At 37.3% G+C, this 23,091-nt stretch overlaps 1 protein-coding gene across 17 annotated transcripts in view; it reads right to left on the reverse strand.

Moving 5' to 3' along the window:
* Nucleotides 1–660: 660 nt before the first annotated feature.
* The window catches only part of msi2b (musashi RNA-binding protein 2b), a 250,536-nt gene continuing 228,105 nt past the window's right edge, over nt 661–23,091 (reverse strand). For 3 of the 17 annotated variants that reach the window (XM_079387966.1, XM_079387964.1, XM_079387962.1), the window contains 4 exons: nt 13,965–14,144; nt 8,417–8,571; nt 4,319–4,395; nt 882–1,966 (listed from right to left, as the gene is read on the reverse strand). In XM_079387966.1, coding sequence (XP_079244092.1) covers nt 4,354–4,395; nt 8,417–8,571; nt 13,965–14,144 — 377 coding nt within the window. In that variant the 3' untranslated portion in view covers nt 882–1,966; nt 4,319–4,353. Of the gene's footprint in view, nt 1,970–4,318; nt 4,396–8,416; nt 8,572–13,964; nt 14,145–23,091 lie in introns of all 17 variants that reach the window. The other 14 variants (XM_079387957.1, XM_079387969.1, XM_079387968.1 and 11 more) reach the window with 11 other exon arrangements.

Here is a 23,091-nt window from a genome sequence, read left to right on the forward strand (position 1 = left end):
CAGTTCAACTGAGCACTGTTCTTCAGAAAAATCCTCCAGGTCCTGCAGATTCTTCCAGCATCTTTTGCATATTTTAACTCTTTCCAGCAGTGACTGTATGATTTTGAGATCCACCTTTTCACGCTGAGGATGATTGAGGGACTCAAACACAACAATTAAAAAAGGTTCAAACATTCACTGATGCTCCTGAAGGAAACACGATGCATTAAGAGCCGGGGGTGAAAACTTTTGAACAGAATGAAGATGTCCAAATTTTTCTTATTTTGTAGAAATATAATTTTTTTTCCATTTAGTACTGCCCTTCTGACGCGACAGAAGATACTTGCATGTTTCCTGGAAGACAAATGAAGTGCAATTTACCTTGATCTTCAAATTCAAAAAGTTTTCACCCCCGGCTCTTAATGAAAAAGGTTTGAACCTTTTTTAATTGTTGTGTTTGAGTCCCTCAATCATCCTCAGCGTGAAAAGGTGGATCTCAAAATCATACAGTTACTGCTGGAAAGGGTTAAAATATGCAAAAGATGCTGGAAAACTGAAGAATCTGCAGGACCTGGAGGATTTTTCTGAAGAACAGAGCTCAGTTTAACTGTTCAGAACAAACAACGGACTCATGAACAACCATCACAAAACAAAAAAACAGTCGTAGATCATCCAGGTAACCACACACAGTATTAAGAACCAAGGGTTCCCAAACTTTTGAAGGGGGTTATTTTAATAATTTCAGCTGTTTGTTTATCTTGTGGACTATATGTAAACATCTTTTATGTAAAATATCTTACTCAGGACAGTACTAAATAAAAAATAACATGCATTTTGTATGATCTCTCTTATTTTGTTAAAAGTATTCACATTTTCACAGATTCTGCAAGGGGTTCCCGAACTTTTGCATGCCACTGTATATTCTCTTTGTAAGCTGTGCACATCTTAACGTACTATCTAATCCATATGCTGGTTTGACACCTGCACAGTTGTAAAGCCGACAGTATTTACAAAGCGAGCTAACAGTGTTCGATTGAGTTTCGTCCGTACTGGGGTAAATCACGGCCTTTGTGCTACAGATGGACCTCGGTTACTGCATTGAGCCTCAAAGATATTTTTGCACTGACATATTTCGGCTTGCGCACGATACAACCTCTATGACACCATCACAAAAATATGGTTCTCTCTCAGAAACAGTTTGATGCAGTGAACAGAATAATATATACAGTTTCAGAATTCTTTTCTTTTTAAATCTCATTTCACAAAGTATTAAAAGGAAAGCTTTTTTTCATTTTTCTTTTCATCGACAACAAAAATGACATTTATAAAAAAGGACTGTGAAAATATTGTAGTCCTCTTATTGCCCAAAATAGGTAATCATGGTTAACAAGACATCACAATAAACATAGAACAGAGCTACTAAGATTTTTTTTGAGTTACCCACTCATTGCGGTTTAGGCTTGAATTAAAAATGTCACCTTTTCAAGCTGAGTCATTTCAATCCGATAGATGAGGGCTGTGAAACAAAACTGCTATTGGAATCTTACGACCAAAACAAACCAAAAAAATGACATTTTGTGTTTACATAGTCGCTCTCAGCAGAGAACATTCAAGAACAATGAAGAACATCTAGAAACTCAAACAAACGTTGGTTGATTCAACGTGTACACAATAAAAAGATGACTAAAATGCTTCTAAAAGGAAAAACAGTAAAGGAAAAAAATCAAATAAAATCCTAATTTAAGGTCAGGGCTACACTAGGATAAAATATTCAAAAGCCAGGTTTTCAGTATAGTACAGCAGATTGTTTAGTTGTTTTTTTCTTCTTTCTGAGATGATTCTGACATTTCGGTTTGTTCTTCATGTGGTGCCATCTCAGCTTTAGATTCCCGTTCAGCGCTGTAGTGCTTGAAGTTTAATGGCCTTTACCTGTACACAGAACCAATTAGAAACTCCGGCCAGTCTTCCCCGGGCCTCCTGATAAACTCTGCTGAAACAAACAGAGAAACTGCTCAAAATTCACACATACTTTCAGGAAAATGGTGTGTGTGTGTGTGTGTAAAGTGTGCTGCATCTGAGCCTTGCAGGTGACAAATTTGAATACATTTGACTACCAAATACACAGAAGAAAAAGAAAAAAAAAATCGATAAAACGATAGATTTGTAAACAAATACACCACTGTTCAAAAGTATGGGATCAGTAAGATTTTATGCAGTGATTTAAACAAAGTGACAGTAAAGACATTTATAACTTTACAAAATATTTCAAATTTCAAATAAATGCAGATTTTTTAACTTTCCATTCATTAAATAATACTGAAAAAAGGCATCACAGTTTCCACAAAAATATTAAACAGCACAACTGTTGTTAACATTAATAATAATAATAATGTAAATGAATGTTTATTGAGCAGCAAATCAGCATATTGGAATGATTTCTGTAGGATCATGTGACAATGAAGTCTGGAGTAATGAAATTCCAGCTTTGCCATCACAGGAATAAATTACATTTGAAAAAATATTAGCTAAAAACATTTATTTATTTAACTTTATTTATAAAAAAAAAAATAATAATAAAAACTTACCTTTCTGTTTGAACAGTAGTGTACACATTTTTATTTTCAAAACTAATATTTTTTTATAAGAAAACTAATTTTACTTCCAAAACCATATTTATTTTTTTATAAAAAAAAAAAATGTATTTGTTTATATGGGTGAACTACAAACTTTCAGCTTGTAGTTTATAAATTCCGACATTTTGTACAATTCGCATGAATTTCAAACTGTTTTTCTAATAAAACCAAGGTATTAAAAGCATAAATTGGCTTTGGAAGTACATTGTGATTGATGAACTGAAGCTTCCAATCCTACACAGTAAATCTAGTTTAAACAAACCATGTATTGATTCAGTCCGGCTGAAAGTTTACTGCCGACAGCTCTAAATTGATGTAGAGATGTTATATCGTCAGAATCACTTCACCTTCAGCATCTTTTCATTATAAGCTTCGGTTGTTTAGGCTCAGATACAGAACACACTGGCACTTTTATGCCAACACATCTTATCTACATGGGGTTCAGACATTGACACAACACATATGTTAGTGTATCAAGCATGCAGAAACTCTTCGAATGTCCATCCAACCAGGAAATGACAAGTTAAGAACCTGCTTCTGCTATATCTCTCTGCTGCTGTTGCTTTCTCTGACTGCTGACGGGTACTTCAATCAAACGTTTGGAGAATCCATACAGATGGAGCGATTCTTCCTACTCATTAAATCAATCATCCGTTTTGCCTCGAGGACAAAATGAGAAGCTCTTTAGGAAGATTATGGGCAACAAACCGCAGTCCGCAGGCCTCTTATCCAGACGACAGGTCACAGGTAAATGCCACGGAGCCACAGAGTCTGGCGTAATCGCACTTGATGCTTCACCGTAGGAGTGAAAAAAAAAACAGTCTGGGTGCAAATATTAACTAAGTATAGGGGAGAGATTTTGACCGAATAAATGCACATCCACTTATCCACACACACCGCATTTAAATAAGCGAGTTGTCACCGATTTAGCATCTCAGCATATACTCAAAATCACCTTTAAGTCCTTAAGACCTAGCTATACAAGCGCAGTGATTACGGAAATAGCGCCTTATCCGAAAAACCTGATGAATTACATCAGATGGCACCTAAGTCAACAGATTCTCGGCAAAGAGGGCTCGCTTCCAGGTGCACACTAATGAAAGCCGCAACACCTGTGCATAATATCCAAATACAGCACTTCATAGAGGATATGAGTCGATGTGCGTCGGGCGTACTGTGCCGTGGCTGTCGCAATACAACTCTGGCAGTGAAAGAAAGCAACCGCGCAGTTTTGAGTAGACCCGCTCGCAGACATCATGCATGGAAAGGAACAGTCGAATGACAGACAGGCAGGCGGAGGATAAAGGAGGAACTAGTGATAAAAAGTAAAGGGGGAAATGTGTAGCCGCCACATTTACGTTGTTTGCGAAGCGGGAAACACTTTTAAAGGCTTTCAAAGGGCTTCAAAATGTGGAATCAATAATAAAATAGATGTTCAATGAGAGATAAGACTTCTGAAAACCAGGTTGTTGCATATGAAGTTTAAATCTCCTTGTCTGAGATGTAAAAGCCCTGTAAAAACCTACGGTGTTGATGAAAAATAAAAGCACTACACTGATTCAACGTAAACTCATCTGAGATCAAAATGAGAGGGAATCAAAACGAATAGGCAGATGGAACAGGAAGATAGTAGTCAATAGACAATTATGAAGGCACAAAAAAAAAAAATATATATATATATTTCATGAATGGTACAGGATATCTACCTCAAATGAGATGGCAACCAACCACCTGTTAGGTTTCAATGGTATCCATTTGTAAAAGCTGTCGCAATCAAAGGACCCTAAAAGTGTACAGTTAGTAATGGTGTCAGTATGCATTCTGAGTGAAAAGGCTAATATGTCTATCACTCGTAAGTCATTTCAATCATCGCATGTGTTGCTAGCATGAATGAATGTTATATAAACTACAAAGATCAGTCCACATCATTTCCTCGGTCTGATCTAGGTGAACCGCAGGGGACAGCAAGAACAACTGTAACACTCAGTAAATGTAATAGATAGATAGATAGATAGATAGATAGATAGATAGATAGAGAGAGAGAGAGAGAGAGAGCGCGCGCTACAGAAGTGTGGAAGCAAATTAAGCAAAAAAGTTATAAATTTAAAAGTGTACTAAAAAAAATATGTCATTTATGGATTTAGGATCATAATTATATTTTATAAAAGTTACATTTTGGGCCTGTTTTTTTATTGTTTTTACTACAACAACTACTACTAAATATAATGAAAAACTTTATAAAACTTAAAATACATACAGACTAACAGTAGAATCATTCACAATTACATTTTCAATTTTCTGTTACATCACATTGTATCACCATTTCAAATTATGAAGAAAATGTATACTTTTTTAATGTTATCCATCTCAGTTAGGTAAATTTAATAGAGGCTGGTAATCAAAGATATTTCAGGTTAATTTAGGCTAAAAATCGTCTGAGAAAAAAAACAGAAACATTTATGTTAGTTACACTTATAACATTTATAATGTTACATTTATTCCTGCTCTCCCCAATTAAATCTTTTATTGACAAAAAAACAATGAAGTAAAATGGAAAGAAATATGTACATTTCAAAGAACAAGAGAATGGAAAGTATGCTTTTCAACAAAGATCAAGTAATTGCATATATTGTAATCATCTACATTCATGCCAACAATAACAACATTAATGAATTCATCTGAAATCACAATTCATGCAGCAAACATGAGCAAGAGACAAATGTAGTCAGAAATCACATATACGCCACAATCTGAGCAGGAGAACTGTGAACTTCACCTGTGTCAGGTTCCTGTCCAAACACTGGGGAGTGTAAACATTAGCCAGATGCATCCACCTGTTTCCTAAAGAGCCTACTGCGTTTTAAATTATGGGAGGCACTTCCGGTTTGGGGAAATTTGGCTCAAGAAAACACACATATTTCAAATCGCACTACAAATAATCCTTATCCGACAGTTTGACTGAATGAGCTGTAAATTTTCCTTCATATTCTATTTTCAGATGTCAGAAGAATAACGTAACGCCTGGTATTTTAATGTGACCTGTTGTAAGAAGAATATCTATGGCAAGAGCTCTTTTCAATCAACTGCATTCTTTTCCTCCTGGTTATTTTCTTTCTTCCCTTGTATTCCGCTGTAACAATATGAAAAAAGCCAACATGCACTGCACATTTGTGGTCTGCTCTCTCGATTTAATTTACGATACATTCCATGCATAATTCACTGGAATGCACTAAGAATCTCTCATTTTTCTGCCCAAAAATCCTCACGTCTCTTTCCAGGTTTGTTTTCACACGGATGCTTTCAAATGTAATTATCTCCCCTTTCTGCTTCTAATCCCTATTAGCAGTGTTTACTGGAATATTTCTAAAGCAGGTAAATACAATATTTGTAATCACTTTGAAATACTATAACTCAATGTTAAAGGAAACTTTTGATTATGGCAACATATAGACATTACAGTACACAGTGATATTTAGCATGTCTGTAATATATCTGAAAGAATTGAGATTTAACAATTTCCCTTTAATTAAATTCCCTTTTAATGGTTGAAGGGTTAGTAGAATAATGTCACCTTAATGTACCCAGTTTTTAAAAAATGCTTCTTATTTTGTTCACAGGGTGATTCTTTACAGTTTAACAGAAGTTACTCCCATTATTTTCGCAAGCGTCAAGGGGCGTAAGAAAATGGTGGATACATTTATAGAAAGAAATCTTTTGTAAAAAAGCTTTTCAGTTTGTGAGGACACTACAGAGGCCAACAGAAACAGCAGTTCATGTCAGACAGCTGAAGAAAAAAGTCTTTCTTCCTCCAGAACACTGTCAATCACTAGTGAGATGTTCTGAGGGTTTGAGGCCAACCTAAATTTGACTATTTAGGTTAGAAAAACTCCATCTGAAAGTCAAGCGCAAGGTGACATTGTTATTCTGAAGATTTAATGAGTGCCCGGTCTGTTTTGCAAACTGTACTTAAGGGCAGAAGAGAGAGAGAGAGGAAAAAAAAAAAAAAAAAGTAATTTGCTTTTCTTCACAAACAAGAGATTGGAGGGGCATTGAAAGCAGAATGAATCAGAGGTGTGCAGATAGGCAATAAACAGTGTCCTCACATTCAAAGGCTCTTATTCATTTTTCCAGCAGATCTGGACGGCGGTTCAAAAAACGGAGCCGGTAATTCCCTCGGCAGCTTGTGATTTAGTGTGGCCTCCCTCATCAACCCCCTGCAAGTCAGCCCTGGTCCTTTTCTCTTCCGCCCGACTCCTGCTTCATCTCTCTGCTCCGTTAAAATGTTAAAAACTAATGCACGGAAGGAATAATGAATGCCTATGGCTTCAAAGGGCAAGACAACATATTCTTATGACAGGGTTTCTCACAAGAGTTGATTATCGCCTTATTGATTTACATATGCACTTTGTGTGGGGGACCTTTCAAAGGCTGCCTCTGGTATGCCCATCATCTGCTCGAAAAATAAAAAAGCCATTGTGTGCGGGAAACAAAATACCGGGTTGAAAATGAGAGAAGAACTAATTGTGAGATTTCTGTCCTCCGGGCTGGCACATGAACAAAAGCACACTGACACATCACACTGCTGCTGACAGCCGGTACAAGTTCACAGTTTGTTATCCTGAAGTTGACAGAGAGAGAGGAATGCTGGTGGGAATGCAGAAATGTTAGAAATGCTAAAAACCAACGCTATCTAACTTGAGCTATTTGCCAGGGCACCTGCTTTGCACTAATGAGACCGTGATTTCACATTTTTCAGCCTTCAAAAGAGAGACGTTTTTATAGCCTTATTCCTGATAATTAGTATGGGTAAAACATGCACATCTATCACACCTTTGGACCCATTGCAACCTAATACATCTGAGATGATTTATTTAGTACTTTTTTCATATGTATTCACTTCTTTTGATTTCACATACCCGCATATCACACATTCTTTTAGTCCTATTAGTTGTGTTAGAATTATTTGTTCCTTTAAGACAAATTCAATTTTAAAATGTGTGCTAATTAATTTATTAGCTAGATAACGATATGCAGTGAATTCGTTAAAAAGATGCACCATTTTTTTGCAAGGTATTTCGGTGCAAACAAGAGTATTTAAATGATTGTCATTCTTTTTGTACAAGCATGCAAATTACAACAGGATTCTATTTAAATAGATTCTTATTTGAATGGTGCATGGATCAAGTTAGGTATACAGTAAGAAAGTTATAAATAACGATTATTAGAGTATGTTTTATAAGAAAATACTATTCAAAATGTTTCTTGCTGTTTCTTTGTGATTATTTGCAAAATCATAAAACATTTCTGAGTGAAAAATGCTTCAAAGCTATTTTTCTGCTGGCTTTGGGACTGCAAAATGGTGAACTGTGCCATGCAAATTGTATTCCGCACATTTTGTGGGCGTATTTGCACTATTACACAATTACGTGAACTGAGGGCTAAAACAAATCTGACATCAAGTACAAATACGCTATAATACTGATATAAATATGCTACAATATAAAAATGCTAAAAAGTTATTTTTAGTGAATTCCCTCTTGATGCTCAAACATATTCAACTAGTTTAAATGTCAACACAATTCAGTTGACTAGGAATTTTATCAACCTGTTGAGCCAATTGCTTACTTTCCAAAGGAAATTTCAATCTGGACTTTTTCCAACTCCAACTATGGCAAAGAATATTCACTCTCTGAAAACTACAATAGCAGCTACATGAGTCTAAAAAGGCTAACTTGGGCAGGGTGGGGAATGAATTAGATGGCACAGAACAGAGAAGCAGTGATGGAGGTGAATACGGTACTTACAGCAATGCTGTGTCCGAAGCCAGAGCCGGGCTGGGGACTAGCAGCGCTAATGTAGTTGCCCACGCCGGAGTCCTGGCTGGTGGGGCCGTACAGGTCAGCCACTGGCCCGGGACTGCTGGCTCCAGGAAAGGCTCCAGGCCGGGGCGGGTTGGTGCCTGCCGGAGAAGCGGCCGTGCCAACAGTAATGTGAGCAGGGTTGCTAGTCAGGACTGCTAGTGTGTAATACGACTAACTAACAAGCATGCACTATAATCACAAAACATATTTTGAAAGGAAGTTGTGTGTGTGTGTCTATACTGTCTGAGGTGCTTTAGGAATAGAGGCCTAATGTCTTCTTTATGGTTCATCCAAAAGGAATGAAATGAAAAATAAAGAAGCTGGTCATCAATTCTTGCACATAAACATACACACACATTGCATAATGCAAACTAGTCAGCTATGCTTCAAGCTAGCAACTACTGCAGCAATACATCTCACCATTCATGCAGATGAAAGTACGTTTATGTGTGTCGGACAAATTTTTCCAGCATTGACAAGGCATGCATGCTACTCAGGTAGGTTTTAGGTGAGCTGGACTGCCGTGTGATGGAGATCTATGATTTGTTTTTTACACCTCTGAGGGCATTTGTGATGTTTAAAAGTGTGAGCGAGAATGAATCGCTTCCTTGCAGGTTCCTTTCATTATCATAAACCTCACCCTCTCGTACACTCCCTTTCCCAAATCTCATATCAAGTACTCTACACCCATCCTCCTTCAAATTTGACTGCTGGTTCTCCAGTCCCTTTCTGAAAATTGCATGGGGGATTTTGCCACAACACCCCCTATCTAATCAGCACCTGTCATTGAGAAAGTGGTCTCTTTCCTCATCCTCCTCCTCAAATTTAAAAAAAAATATATATACGGTGGTGATTATCTGGCATTTAGCGTCAGGGGGCTATCAGGCCTAGCAGCCGTCTGGAAACCAGGAAATTGCTGAGGGTGTCTTGGGTAAAACGCATTGAAGACTGAATCATGGAGTTTCCTCTCCACTGCGAGTGTGACTCCACTTTTGCTGAAGCTACATTAGAGTCTGAAAGCAGAAACTGTTGAAGATGAAGCTCGGGAGACGAAATTAAACACTCGCCAAGCACAAATTGCTAGTAAAACTCGACTTGATGAATAAATAAAATGCTGGGTCATTTTGCTAAGAAATTCAACAAAATATATTGTTTTATATATATATATATATATATATATATATATATATATATATATATATATATATATATATATATATATATATATATATATATATATATACTATATACAAGTCAAATTGTAAAAATGATGGGCAATTCTAATAATGTACACGTTTTCTTCAAATAACTTTGAATCAGAAGTTTATCAAAGTTTTTAATAAAGTTGTCTCTAGAACTAACATTCAAAAACACAAAACAAACATATGAGAAATGACGTGTTGTCATGTTTTTATAACAAATTTTAAAGGACAAACAGCTATTAGCGGTTTATCCAATTGTCAAAAATTTGAAAAACATTTTAATAATAAAAATGCAAAATAGAGTTTCAAGGTTAGAAAGAAATATTTAAATTGGGTAAGATTTCTCAATTGGCAAAAAAATGTTTGCTAACCGAAATGAACCTGATCAAAAAAACTCAACACTAAATAAGAAAAACTATAGACATTTTGTAACTAACTGTAACAAGTTTAAGCTTTAAGATTACTAACTAGAAATAAAAACTAAACCTGAACTAAAACTAAAGCAGAAATAAAAATAAACTAATAACAATATTAATAGTAATATTAAAAAGCATACATAATATAGCACATAAATAATATGAAAATAACACTGATTATCAGCTGTGGGGATCCTGGCTGCAAAGTTTGTTTGCCGAAGTCGGAACCTCTGAACCCAAACAAAAATGCACAAAGCAGAAATACTGACAAATGTGCAAAAGGAGCAAGGAGGGGCCGGGGGGGTTTTGAAGGGAAAATTACAATTAGACTAATTATATCAGACCACTTGAGCCATGGCTGCTGTCATTTGCAGATGACCCCTCCATTTCCTTGCTGTTGAGAGGCGAATTAAGGAAAATAAAAACAAATGCATGAATTAAATTAAATGAATGCTCTCAGAAACTTTGAGGCCCCTTACTGTGCCACGCTAAATTTTTCTCCTACGCGCATCCCTCTATGACACTTACATTAATAAGCGAATATTAAATCAAGTTCCTCCACAGGCGGAGGCCTTCAGGTCAGCGCCCATTGAAGGGGGAGTTTATTACTGCAGCAGCCTCCAAAAACTCAGGAGGGTAAAAGATATCTGTGTGAATGGAATATTAGCCTGGAGGGCTCATGTAAGAGAGCAAATATGTTAGATAGGGGGCAATATGCCACCGTGGGTAAACCGAACGAGGCAGACTCACACAATCCATCTGCTTTTCACACAAATGAGAACACAGACAACAAGAGAGGAGACAACGGCTCTACAGCCAGAGCTCTCACTTCTAAATGTCAACGTATCAAAATAGCGTCAACTACTTCTAGGGATGACGAGAAAGCATGTATATCCACTGCTAGATCTGAGTGGAAGGGAAAATGGCTGTTGCTAGTGTACCACCTGTTTGCAGCTAGCCCACTATGATGCAAAATATGATGTATAATTAGCATGGGATAACAAACTGACCAAATAATTACAGTCCTGGAAAGTAATGGGTAAATAATTTAGCAATCAGTATTTCTGTCTTGTTTTCAAGTCAAAAAAGTTAAAATACCAAAACATCTTTAAAGAATGCATTTACTTTAGAAGCAAACTTAAAAAAAAAAAAAAAAATTAAAATTGAAAAATAAAGAAATAAGAAATAATATTATAAAAATATAATTTTAATAAAATACTAATAATAATAATAATAATAATATATACTGAATTACACTTATTACTAAAATGTAAAATCTTTTCAATAAAACTGAGATTCATGATTTTAATCAGTAATAATAATTATTATAATAATAATAATAATAATAATAATAATGACCAAAAAAAAGAAAATGCTTAATTCAAGATATTGTTTTTGAACAACAGCAACGTTTCGTTTTCTTTTCAGGTAAATTAAGTTCAAGTTCAAGTTTATTTATAAAGCACATTTAAAAACGACAAGTGTTGTACCAAAGTACTGTACAATTGTAAACATTATTAAGCGATATAAAAAGTAAAAAACAAACAAACTAGCTCATAAAATAAAGATATGCAGATAAACCATAAACAACTAAGAAACCCCAATATTCTCAGGCAACATAATAGGCTAAAGAGAATAACTGAGTATAATATATTCTTAGATTTTTTTGATGTTGTTGTTTACTGGAAAACAATAATAATAAAAAAAAATACTGATTAAAATGATGTTGGTGGTCAATAGTTCAGGAATTGAGCAAGCACAGTATAAAAGCCTCAAGGCATCAGCAGGGTGTTAGACAAACAATGACATACTTCAAAAGTTCTCTTAAATGTTAACTTCCATCTTGAAATTATTTTTGGACCGATCTGGATCAAAGCTTGCACACTCAAATCAGCCTTTCCCTTGTCACGAATAAAGGCTTCTAAAATAAGAGGGGAAACCAGCACACTGTAAGTGACAGCCCTGGTTAGCATCACATCCTGAGCTATGACTGGCTTCGGTATTCCCAATAGACCAGCGCTAATAAGACCTGTTTATTCGCTGTCTTTTATATCTCCAGAAGCCATTAATGGGGATGTGCTCATTAACAGATCAGGAAATTGTATTTGTAGCTCAATACTGCTGTGAAACGAATTCATACACATTACCAACTATGATGATTTATTTCAAAAACTCCCATTATGTGTATTGTGCCTAAGATCATGCAATCATTTAAACTTTCATTTACAGAAAAAAGGAAAGTGCTGCCAAAAAGGACACATCTTGGAGGTTAAGTACAGTATATTGCTCACATGGTTGAAAGAAATGCAGAGAACATAATAATCGGCAACCGCCAAAACCGTCAACATTACTTGGCATTCCCTAACCAGAAACAGTCTGGTTGCAGGCGTGGATGCCTAATCCACACATGCCTCAATGTCTGCAAGACAGGTTATTAGTCATTATCATGGCTCTTGACGGCACTATTTTTCTTTTTTCGCTAAGACGTGTCTTGTTTACTGCCAAAATCTCAAGACTGCCTTCATTTGAACTACAGGCTACTGAATATAAAGTGGAGCACTACTGTTTTAAGGCCGAACTTCAGTTCAGTGGTGCACTACCATGAAGCATTAAAAAAATATGCCAAGAGTTTGGAAATAGCAAAATAGAAAAATGTGCTTTCAATGCGTTTTTTCATCCATTCTTCACTCTTCCCGTTTTCACTTATTAGTTTATGTAATTCTATATCCAGGGCCACAAAAAGAATTTGAACACTTAAGCCACATTTAAAATGCCTGAACTTATTTGCATTAGATAACAAAACAACAAACCAAGGGGATTTTTTTCCTGAGGTTTCTATGGAACTGTTCCACTAACATTTGACAACCAGAAAGTACCCAAATACTCTGTCTCTTCAAGTTTAATCTAGTGTTATTTAAAAACTCACAAACTTATTTTCATGAAATATTTTGCTTGAAAAGTGAAGTGTGCTTGTTCTATCTGTCTTTAGAATAAATGCCACTTGGTTTGTCATTTTGTATGTACTGCAATGACGTTGATTTATTTTAAAAGGATAGTTCACCCACAGATAAACAGTCTCATCATTTACTCAGACGCTCATGTAGAGCCAAACCTGTATAACATTTTTTTCCCAATCAGAACACAAAACAGAAAACATTTCTCAATATCTTCTTTTGTGTTCCACAGAAGAACCTATGTCACACAGGGTTGGAATGACATGAGGGTGACTAAAGGATGACAGAATTTTCATTTCCGGGTGAACTATCCGTCTAAGTGCCTAAATACATTTTGCAGCCACTGTATGTGTGAACAAACAGAATGCATACAGAACAAAAAGTAAAGGGATGCATTAACAATACATCTCAATATGTGATACTTTGTCCAAATGTGGAAACTAAGCGATACAATCAACTTCCAACAAATGGCTTGTCATTTTATACTCATGTACATGACGTCAGATGTTTGGATATCATTTATCACATGCCAGCAGGCTGACAGTTGAGCGTTATGGAGCCGATGGGTGTGTAATGCATATATACGTGTCTGAGTATGTACTGCAGGAGATATGAACTGGCAAGCATGAACGCATATGTCGCATCTCCCGGTTAATTGCACAGGGACTGTGACCGCAGCCAAATCAAATATATCTCGACAGTACATATGCATTAGCGGCCACGTATATACACTCCCTCAAATCCACAGGCGAAATGACAATGCTACCACAATTCAACATGAAGCAAACTGCACAAATCCCTCGCTTTCCCTTCTCATCTGTCCCCCCTCTCTTTCTCTCTTGTTTTAATGAATGGCAGGGTGATGAATAAACCGCATGAATCAAATCAATCACTGAATGAAGGAGAGGCGGGTACACACCTGGGCTCTTATACTGATCCGGGCTGGCCAGGTGCTGGAGAGGGGAGTTGCAGGCTGATGTGGCATGCTCGCTTTGCAGCAGCTGAGCCGCCTGGGGGCCCAGGGAGCCATAGTCCGCAAAGGAGAAGGGGGGCCCCCGTTGGTCGCTTGGTGAGGAATAGAAACCGTAATCGGGGAAGCCTGGGAGATACAGTACAGGGGAGGAGGAGGAAGGGTGGGACTCCATCATTGGGGGAAATAGGACTTTGCATAATAATGTTATGAGGCAATGCTTAATATCTGACTTGCATGGTTGTACAATGCAGCGTGCACTAGGAAGATAGATGGTGAATTTGTAAAGCCACATCTTGCTTTTTCCCCCTCTGTGTGTCTGTGTGTGTGTGAATGTGACGGTGAGTGTGTGAAAACCACCGCTTTACACGATAATACTATAAATACTTGGGTTTGCTGCAGACAGAGATACTGCCAGGCAACAGATCAAATAAGCAAACAGAAGTCATGGTTTACTTTTTATTTTTTTTGATGATTACATAAAAACTGACTGACCTTATTAGATGTTCTGAGAAAGGAACGCGCATCGTTTGAAATGCTAATTTGGATTCAGCATTCACAAATACATCAAGCAGGAAAATAACTACTTTCTGGTATTCTTGTTATTTGGTTAACACGTTTTACCAAACTACAAAGCATGTGTTGAATCATGTCATCCTCTTTATGAGATTTATAATATGTGGTTAATTTTTCTTTAATATGTCAAAATATAAATATAAGAATGTGTGTTTGTGTGTCAATTTGTTGAATAAACTATTATGAATAAAAGGATGATTTTATTCAACTTTTGAATAGTTGAATAGTTCACATTAAAGAAATGTATGAATGGCATTGCATTAGATATCACAATATCTACTTATTTTAAAACAAAAGGAAATTAAATAATTAAAAAAATATTTATGAGGTTATAAAATTCCAAATAAACATAAGACTTTTTGGACACTGTCTGGTAAAGTAATTTTGGAAAAAACAACAACCACCACCACCATAACAATATCAAAAACATCACCATTTGATATTTCATATCTAAAGCAATGAGATTCAGACATTTAAAAGTGTGACTTCAGCATCTAAATATTTTTGGGGCCACTGTACACAAATAAATATATAAATAAAATGATATGCTAATTCTCAAAATGTTGCTTGCAAACATAATTTAATGAAAAACAACTATTACAAAACCAAACTCAAGTCAAACTCACTCTCTCTGTGTGAAAAGCAGACAAATATGAGAAGATGTAACCTTGTAGCTGAGACGAAGACCTGAAAATTTTCCATAGCTGATGGGGTGTAATTAAGCTGACCCCGTCCTGCACTGCCTGCTGTTGTTACAGAAGTGGAACTGTGAACTTGAGGGAAAGTGTTAAAGAGAGGGATGGAAAGAACTCCAGTGTCCCTGCGCTAACTGTTTATAAATAGTCAATATAGTCCCTCTGCTAGAGTTTTATATCAGCCAAACTATCAGCCCAGAGAGCGTCTCATTAGAGCAGCATTGGTGAGGTACTACATGCGATTCTTCTTCCTTTTCCTCTGCTTTAATTAGTTTCAGAGGATCTCAGATATACACAGCAGAACAAATGAGGTCTATGCCAGCCTACATTTAAGAAGAGTTGAGGGAGAGATAAAGAAATATAAATAAAAGAAAAGAGAAAGGAAAGTTGATTCTCTCACAAGCTGTAGCTGCGCTGCTCTGACCTTCTCCAATCACTCATTAATTATCCACCACTAGTCTGCTGACTGCTCACCTCAGCCCAAACCTTAAGTCTGCTCTAATGGAAAAACAACAATGACTGCATTTTTGGTCACCAAACCCATTTATTAAAGACCCAGAGATGTGTTGCTATTGCTTATGCACTACATGACCTAAAGTATATGGACACTAATGTGAATCTCTAACAAAAATGTTCCTAAACAAAGGCTTTTTAAATCACACTGTAAATATACTCTTTCCATAATAACCCACTAAACCAAATTAAGTCAGCCTCAAGTCTCCACAAGGACCATTTTCATGTTGATACTTTTAAATTAATACATAAATGTTTGAATATTTCGTTTAATTAGGCACTGGTCAAATAAAATGTAGTTTTCACTGATTAAAATGAGTAAAACTGACTTAATGAATATGACAAATAAACATTACAAACTGAAATCTCCTTACACAAACATATAAAGTAGAATGAGGTGCACCAAAGCAACGCCCATAAGAATGTAGTTTTAAGGACTCTGGTGTGGAGGGAACTGGCCGGCTTACACAAAATCTCAAACCTGATCCTGATGATTGATGACCTTTGGCAAAAGTCAAATCCCTGCGACCAGAGAAGGAGAAGCTGTCAGGAAGTACCATCTCCCTATTAATGCCAATCATTTTGTAATTAAATGTTCAACAAGCACATACAGGTGTGGTGTTTGCTGTCCACATTTTTTTTGCTATTTAGTGTACCTTTCTTAGGCGTCTTTCCAAGAAAAAGCTAAATAAAATACATGTTGCAAATTCCTGTTTTGCATTCTGTTTCAGAGACTGCCAACACAGACCGGAGAAATTCATAGGCACAAGCAGTGGAAAGATGCTTACGAACAGTAAACAGAAACGAACATGAAAATCCCCGTCCTGCCAGTACCTACACTCCCAAACGCGAATAAATCACAGATACATCCCGACATTCAAGCTCTCTCCTGCTAACTGCGCAAAAATGGAGGAAATGCCTGAGGTATGCTCAGAATCTTCAAGTGTTTCGGCTTCCCGGAAGAGGAGGGGAAAGCCCACTCCAGCGTGCACATCTTTAATCATTTAAGGAAAGCAACCAAAAATGCACTTAGGCTGAATCCATTTTTGATGGGCCTCTCTAATAGATGGGCGTCCTTGAGGTTCAAAGGGAACCCTGGACGCGCCTCTTAATTAGACAAGCTGCCATCCCGTCCTGTTTCCCCTCATCCTCCTAATTAGATCTTTAACAACAAACAAATGAAGACCTTTTACAGGCGCGTGCGGCACGTCCTGCCTCGTCCCCGCCAAGAAAGGGGGGGCACAGAGACGTCCTTTTTGTCTAACCCTCCCTGGCCCCGCCGCGCACGACAATGGCTGGGTCCTGCTGCAATCTGCATAAATATTCCGCCTAATTTCCGTGGAGCAGGGATGGCGGGACGCAAAATACGACATTACCGCACGTACAACAAACACACCTGGTTTCTTTGTTTGCATTGACATAGAAAATTACACCTGAAAAGCTGTTCGTTTTAATGCGGTGGCAGGAAAGGTCTTATCTAATAATGGCCTGCAGAAATTAAGTTTATTATCCAGGTAGATCACGTCCAATGACAGTGCTATCTGAAGCAGAAACACAGAATAAAACGCAGTTAAAAAGTGCCCATTTACTGTCTATAGAGAAAGCCATCTGGCGGAATAGGGCTGCTTGATTACCTTCGCCGGCTAATTCTCTCTCTGAGCGCATGCAAATGATTCACTTTGACCAAGTGGAAGTGAGGGAAAAAAAAAGTGGAGCTAAATTAAACAGTGCCGTTTTTAAACATCAAAAGTTGCCACAATAATGGCTCCTCTGTGATGTTCCATGGTATTGTACGCTGCCAATCAGACAGAGAATAGCACTCGGAATGTTTTATGCCTCTGTGAATAACTCCGGGATGAAGCGAGGACACAGGGTGAGTTTTTTGTGAGTCTATGTGTGTCCTTCCATTAATAGGCACTGCGAACACTGTCTTTAACTGCAACCCCACAGTCAAACTACACAAAAAGCTTAATATCTTCCCTTCTCCTTCCACAAAAACAAATACCTAAGTGTATTGTGCACCATGGGCCTCTCCCCTTCGCTCAGAGAAATCTAATTACTCTATAATGGCAGGTTTGGGGGGAGCGCGTACATCGTTGACAGGTGATAGATGCGTAAACTCACTTCCCCCGACTTGATGAATAGCGGTATAGAAACGTGAAGCTTTCGTTCGTGGTGGGCGTACGACAGCACCTCGTCTATTCATCATTCCGCCTCTGTGAGCCACTCGGAGGCCCGTGAACACACTCTGAGGTCGTGTCTGAACAGCTGGGAGTAGGTCATCCAGATGTGCCTTTGTCTGGGCAACATCTGCACTGAGCCCAGACCCCCCAGCAAGGGGAGGCACGGGGGGCCGACGTGGGAGCGAGCTCAGAATGGATGCACTCTGGAAGGTTGTCAACAGCACCATTACGAGGCCCATCTGGGTGCTTCAGAGCTGTTGCTGAGATGAAAGCACTGGTTGCTTTTTACCACCCCCCCACCGCTGCAGCTTTGTGCTATTATACATAATATCTGTCAGAGCAGCATCAAGAAACAGATACATAAATACATGAATACGTAAATAAGAGGCCCTTTTATCAGCTGTTTAATGAACAGAGAGCGACAATTTGTCACCGCTACATGCATCAACACAGTGGCGGATAGTCTTTTTTCTAGTAGCATTAAGGACTGCATCAGTCGACAGCCAGAGTAATATTAAGACAGTGGTCAATATAATACGTTCAATAAAATCAATTAAGAGCTAATTTAAATTAATTATACAGTCGGTATAACACTAAAAACGAGGGAGTCACAAGTAAGGAGTTCTTAAAGATCTTGACAGCAATAAAATATAAAGTGGCTCATTTCTGGTTAAACATATCTTGTATCAAACTGAGATGTTCTGTCCTAAATTACTCCTTATTTGGCAAAATGGACAGTAACTGTGAATGCTAGCCCTCAGGATGGTACTACAGTGCCTCAGGCAGTCATCTTTCCTCGTACACGAACATCTACTTGGCTAACATGTTTTTTTGGGCAAATCATCCATAGGCCTGCTTGTATTGATCTGTAAGGCTGTAGGTAAAATACAGTGCTAAAGCACTAGATAGGAATAAGATACATCTATGTTTGCAGTGCTATTCACAGAAAAACACCTTGACAGATATTATCTGTCAACATCTGATGTTGTCATATATAGTCACATCAGCATCATACTGCAGTACACCAACACAATAAAAACAATATGAAAAACAAAAAACAAACAAAAAAACAACATGCAGTAGAAAAGTAGAAAAAATAATAATAATAAAAAGCAGAGAAAAAATAAACCACAAAATGCAACAAAATTCTAAATAAAACAACAACAAAATACCTACAAAATGCAAAACAAAAAAAGAATTTTTAAAAATCACAAACAAAAATGCTAAACAGAAAGCAAAAACAAAATAAATAAAAATAAAAACTTATGTTTTTTTTGTCTGTTAATCCCTTGTTTTCTGCTTCATTTCGATATTAGAAGCAATTCACTAGGCCAAATCAATCAGACCACCTTTACTGAGGCCTTTTGGTAAAAACAACAACAAATGATTCAATTGAGACGAGTTCTGTGTTTCACGGAGACACTGACACAAAATTCTGTTCGTCCAGCAGAAAAGTCTTAGTACAACTAAAATGTGTTTGCATTGCAATTTAACATCTTGTACTGTCGGTTGCTACTGAAGAAGGTGGAGAGGAAAAAAAACCCCGAAAGACCCGCTTGGATCAGGCTCAGTACAGTCAGAACAGCTCACACCTGACCTGTCAGCAGTCTATTACCACAATTAGCCTGCTGATGTTAGCAAAATACTGCCATTTACAGAGTCTTTTCATGGGGGGACGATGGAAAAGCTGACATTTCGCGATGTGACTTTCAAACACTTAAAAAAAAAAAAAAATGCTCAAGGACTGCGGCCTGCCTTGGAAATAGCATTTCACACAATCATCTACTCCAGGCAGAAATGTCAGTCACAGAGAGGGAATCCGTACACTCGAACAAAAACACAGACTGCCATTCTATAAAAAGCACTGACTCTGCAATTCCATAATCAGAGACATTATGTTTTATCTCTCGGTCTCTCAAACTCTCTCCACTTGAATAAAGCGGTAGCACTCTTCCCCTCTAACACATCCTCTACCAAGGTGTCAATAAACTTGTCAAATGTGCCTCCGAATTAGCTTTGAAACTTCCGAATGTCCACAATTAGCTACCTCATTTCCACCTATGTCATCTTTAAAGAATTACAATCGCTCCTTGCTGCCTCCACAAAGCATCACTCTTCATTCAGAGATGGTCTTTTCTAGTCATATATTAGAGTAATTATCATTACAACACGTTCCTTCTAGCTGAAGAATGCATACATTGTCTTCAGATAATGTTTTAACATTTAAGCTCGCAAATCTTAGAAAATTACACACATGACAGAAGAAAAAAAAAAAAAAAGTGTTTTGTGACTAGCGCTCACACCATTGCGCATAAGTGGAGTGGAGAAGCGGACAGCTAGCCGCAAGATGGTGAAAACATACATCTATCTTCATCAGGAGCGTGACAGACAAGTATGAAGTGCGTTTCATATTTGCAGCATGGGCGGCTGGCACCGTAGAGACGGCCTGGCCTAGATTGCACCTGCGGACACCACAGCGAACGAGGCAGACACAGCTGCAGTCCGGGGCCTGTCTGTCAGGATACGACAGCTAATGGAGAGTGACACAGGTTTTCTGTGCCGCCAGCTTCTCTAACTCACACGCGAGCACACACACACTCTACTTCCACCTCTCTGTAGAAAGAAAGAAGAACAGATGGAGGGAGGGAAGGGAAAGAAGTTGGAGGGACAAGTCTCGCCCCAGGGAAACCGGTGGCCCTTTGTCCCCGGCCCAGGTGAGTCGAGGTGCTGAGGTTGTCAGGTCTCCAGTGCTAAGATGTGCTTTTGCGAGATGTGCAGTGTCAGATAAATTCTGCATCTCCTGTGAGTCATCTCTCTCCGTTTGCCAAAGAGCTAAGAGGAAGTGGGGTGGCACTGTCATTCTATAAATGCTGCAGGAGATCTCAATAAGTCAGATATTGTTTTACACACCTCCTCCTCCTCAAGCTGAAGGGGTATAAATGAGAAAAAGTACTTTCGATCCAAAACATGTAAATAGCATTTTTTTTTTTAAATTCGGCATCAGAAGACAAAAGACGATAGACATAATGCATTCTTTCCAAATACAAGTTAACAGACATGACCACCTACTCTAATCTAGATCTACAGTTTCTACCAGAACCACTAGAGAGGCATGCAGTTAACTAACAGACACATATAGGTTCAAGAAAAAAAGAAGCAGACAGAAATGGCAAAGAATGAGGAAAGGACTGGAATAAAAAAGAGAGAACAAAAAAATACTTAAGGTGGGTGGAATAAAGAATGAAGTATTAACAAGTGTTAAAGGATTAGTTTATTCAAAACGATACTTCATTTACTCACCCTCATGTTGTTCCAAGACTGTGAATGAGAACTGGGGAGTTTACGGTTTAAAAAAGGATGGAAAAGCACCATAAAAGGATCACAAATTTGGTTTGACTGGACTGTGAATGAATCATTTTGTGAAGTGGATCAACCGATTCACTGGAAATATTCAATTCAAATATGTGATTCGTTCACAAGAACAGGGTTATTGTCGTTAACTAAAACTATTAAAACTAAAAAACATTTTTCTAAATTGAAACAAAGCTGAAATAAAAAAATAAACCGATGAAAACATTCAAAGTTTCATTTAAACGTTTTGAATGACAATAACAAATGCTATGAAAATTAAAAAGTTAACGCAACAAAAACAAAAACTGAAAAAAAAATCTAAAACTGTAATAGTACATATGTAATACGAACATAACACTGCACAGGGATTTTTTTTGTGCATCACTTTTATGATACGTTTACGGAGCTTTTGGATTTCAGTACCCATACATTGTAACTACGTGGACAGAGTGAATTTCTCCTTTTTTATTCATCTGAAAAAAGAAAGCCATATAGATTTTAAATAACATGAGGGTGAGTAAATAATAGAATATTTCATGAACTATCCCTTCAAGCACTGCAGGTTGCACTATATGATAAACAGATCCCAAAAAAAGGAAAATAATACTGTATAAATATAATAATGAAACCCAAGATAAAGAATACATAAATGAGAGAACAGAATAAGATTGAAAGAGAAAGAAGAAGGGAAGGGGGAAGTACAGGAGCAGGGACAAACCTGGAGTGTGACCAGAGGATAGTGTGGAGAGAGGAAGTCAACTGGTGCTGTCTCTGACTTACACACACTGGCTTTCAGCAGGACCAAACCAAACAAGAGAGAAACAACAGAAACATGACCATCGGCCCAGCGTGCTACTATACACCAACACATCAACAGGGTTGGTTTGTGGGTATTTTTATGATCGTTGATATACAAATGAAGAGTTAGCATGCCATTTTCAAGTGCTAGATGAAATCTGGGGTGCATATACATGCCATTTCATGAGCTTCTGCAGAATGTTCTGACTTTAACAAACATGCTGTAATATCTTGACTCTAAGCAAATGTATGTACATTTCACAAATCGTAATCAGTTTAAAATGCTAAACCAATCTGAAAAGTAGCTTGTAATGAATGAACATGTTTCCAGACCATAAAAAATATATCTGCTGATCTGTCCTTGTTAACTGAAGCATAATGATCAATCACTACCAAGTGATGATCTGTTTCATGGGCCAAACTGATACAGAGAGGCCCAGTCGGTAACCAAAGAAAGCCATTCAAATTACACACCATTTAGCCTAGCTAACGTATGTCTCATTCATTTTATTACCTTACTGCCAATAAATAATTATAAAAAGAAGCTGCTCTGGATGACTCAGATCTAGTGGATTATCAGGCTTTAAATCAGTGGTTCTCAATCTTTAGGTCACAACCCTTTTTTTGTTTCAAGATTCTTGAGACCACAATTCACCCACATAACAGACTTAAAGTTACACACTTAAGGATTCCAAATTTAATTTTACATAATACTTTTATTTTGTGTCTTCTATTAAATTGATCAAAAGTGACATTTATAAATATTATAAAAGGTTTCTATTTTAAATTAATGCTGTTCTTTTGAACATTTTAATAATTCTGAAAAACTCTTTTACAGTTTCCACAAACATATTAAGCAGCACAACTGGTTTCAACATTAATAATAAGAAGAAATGTTTCTTGAGCAGCAAATATAATGATTTCTTCAAGATCATGTGACACTGAAGATTGGAAAAATAA

The sequence above is a fragment of the Barbus barbus genome (assembly GCF_936440315.1).
Source record: "Barbus barbus genome assembly, chromosome: 31".
NCBI classification, from domain to species: domain Eukaryota; kingdom Metazoa; phylum Chordata; class Actinopteri; order Cypriniformes; family Cyprinidae; genus Barbus; species Barbus barbus.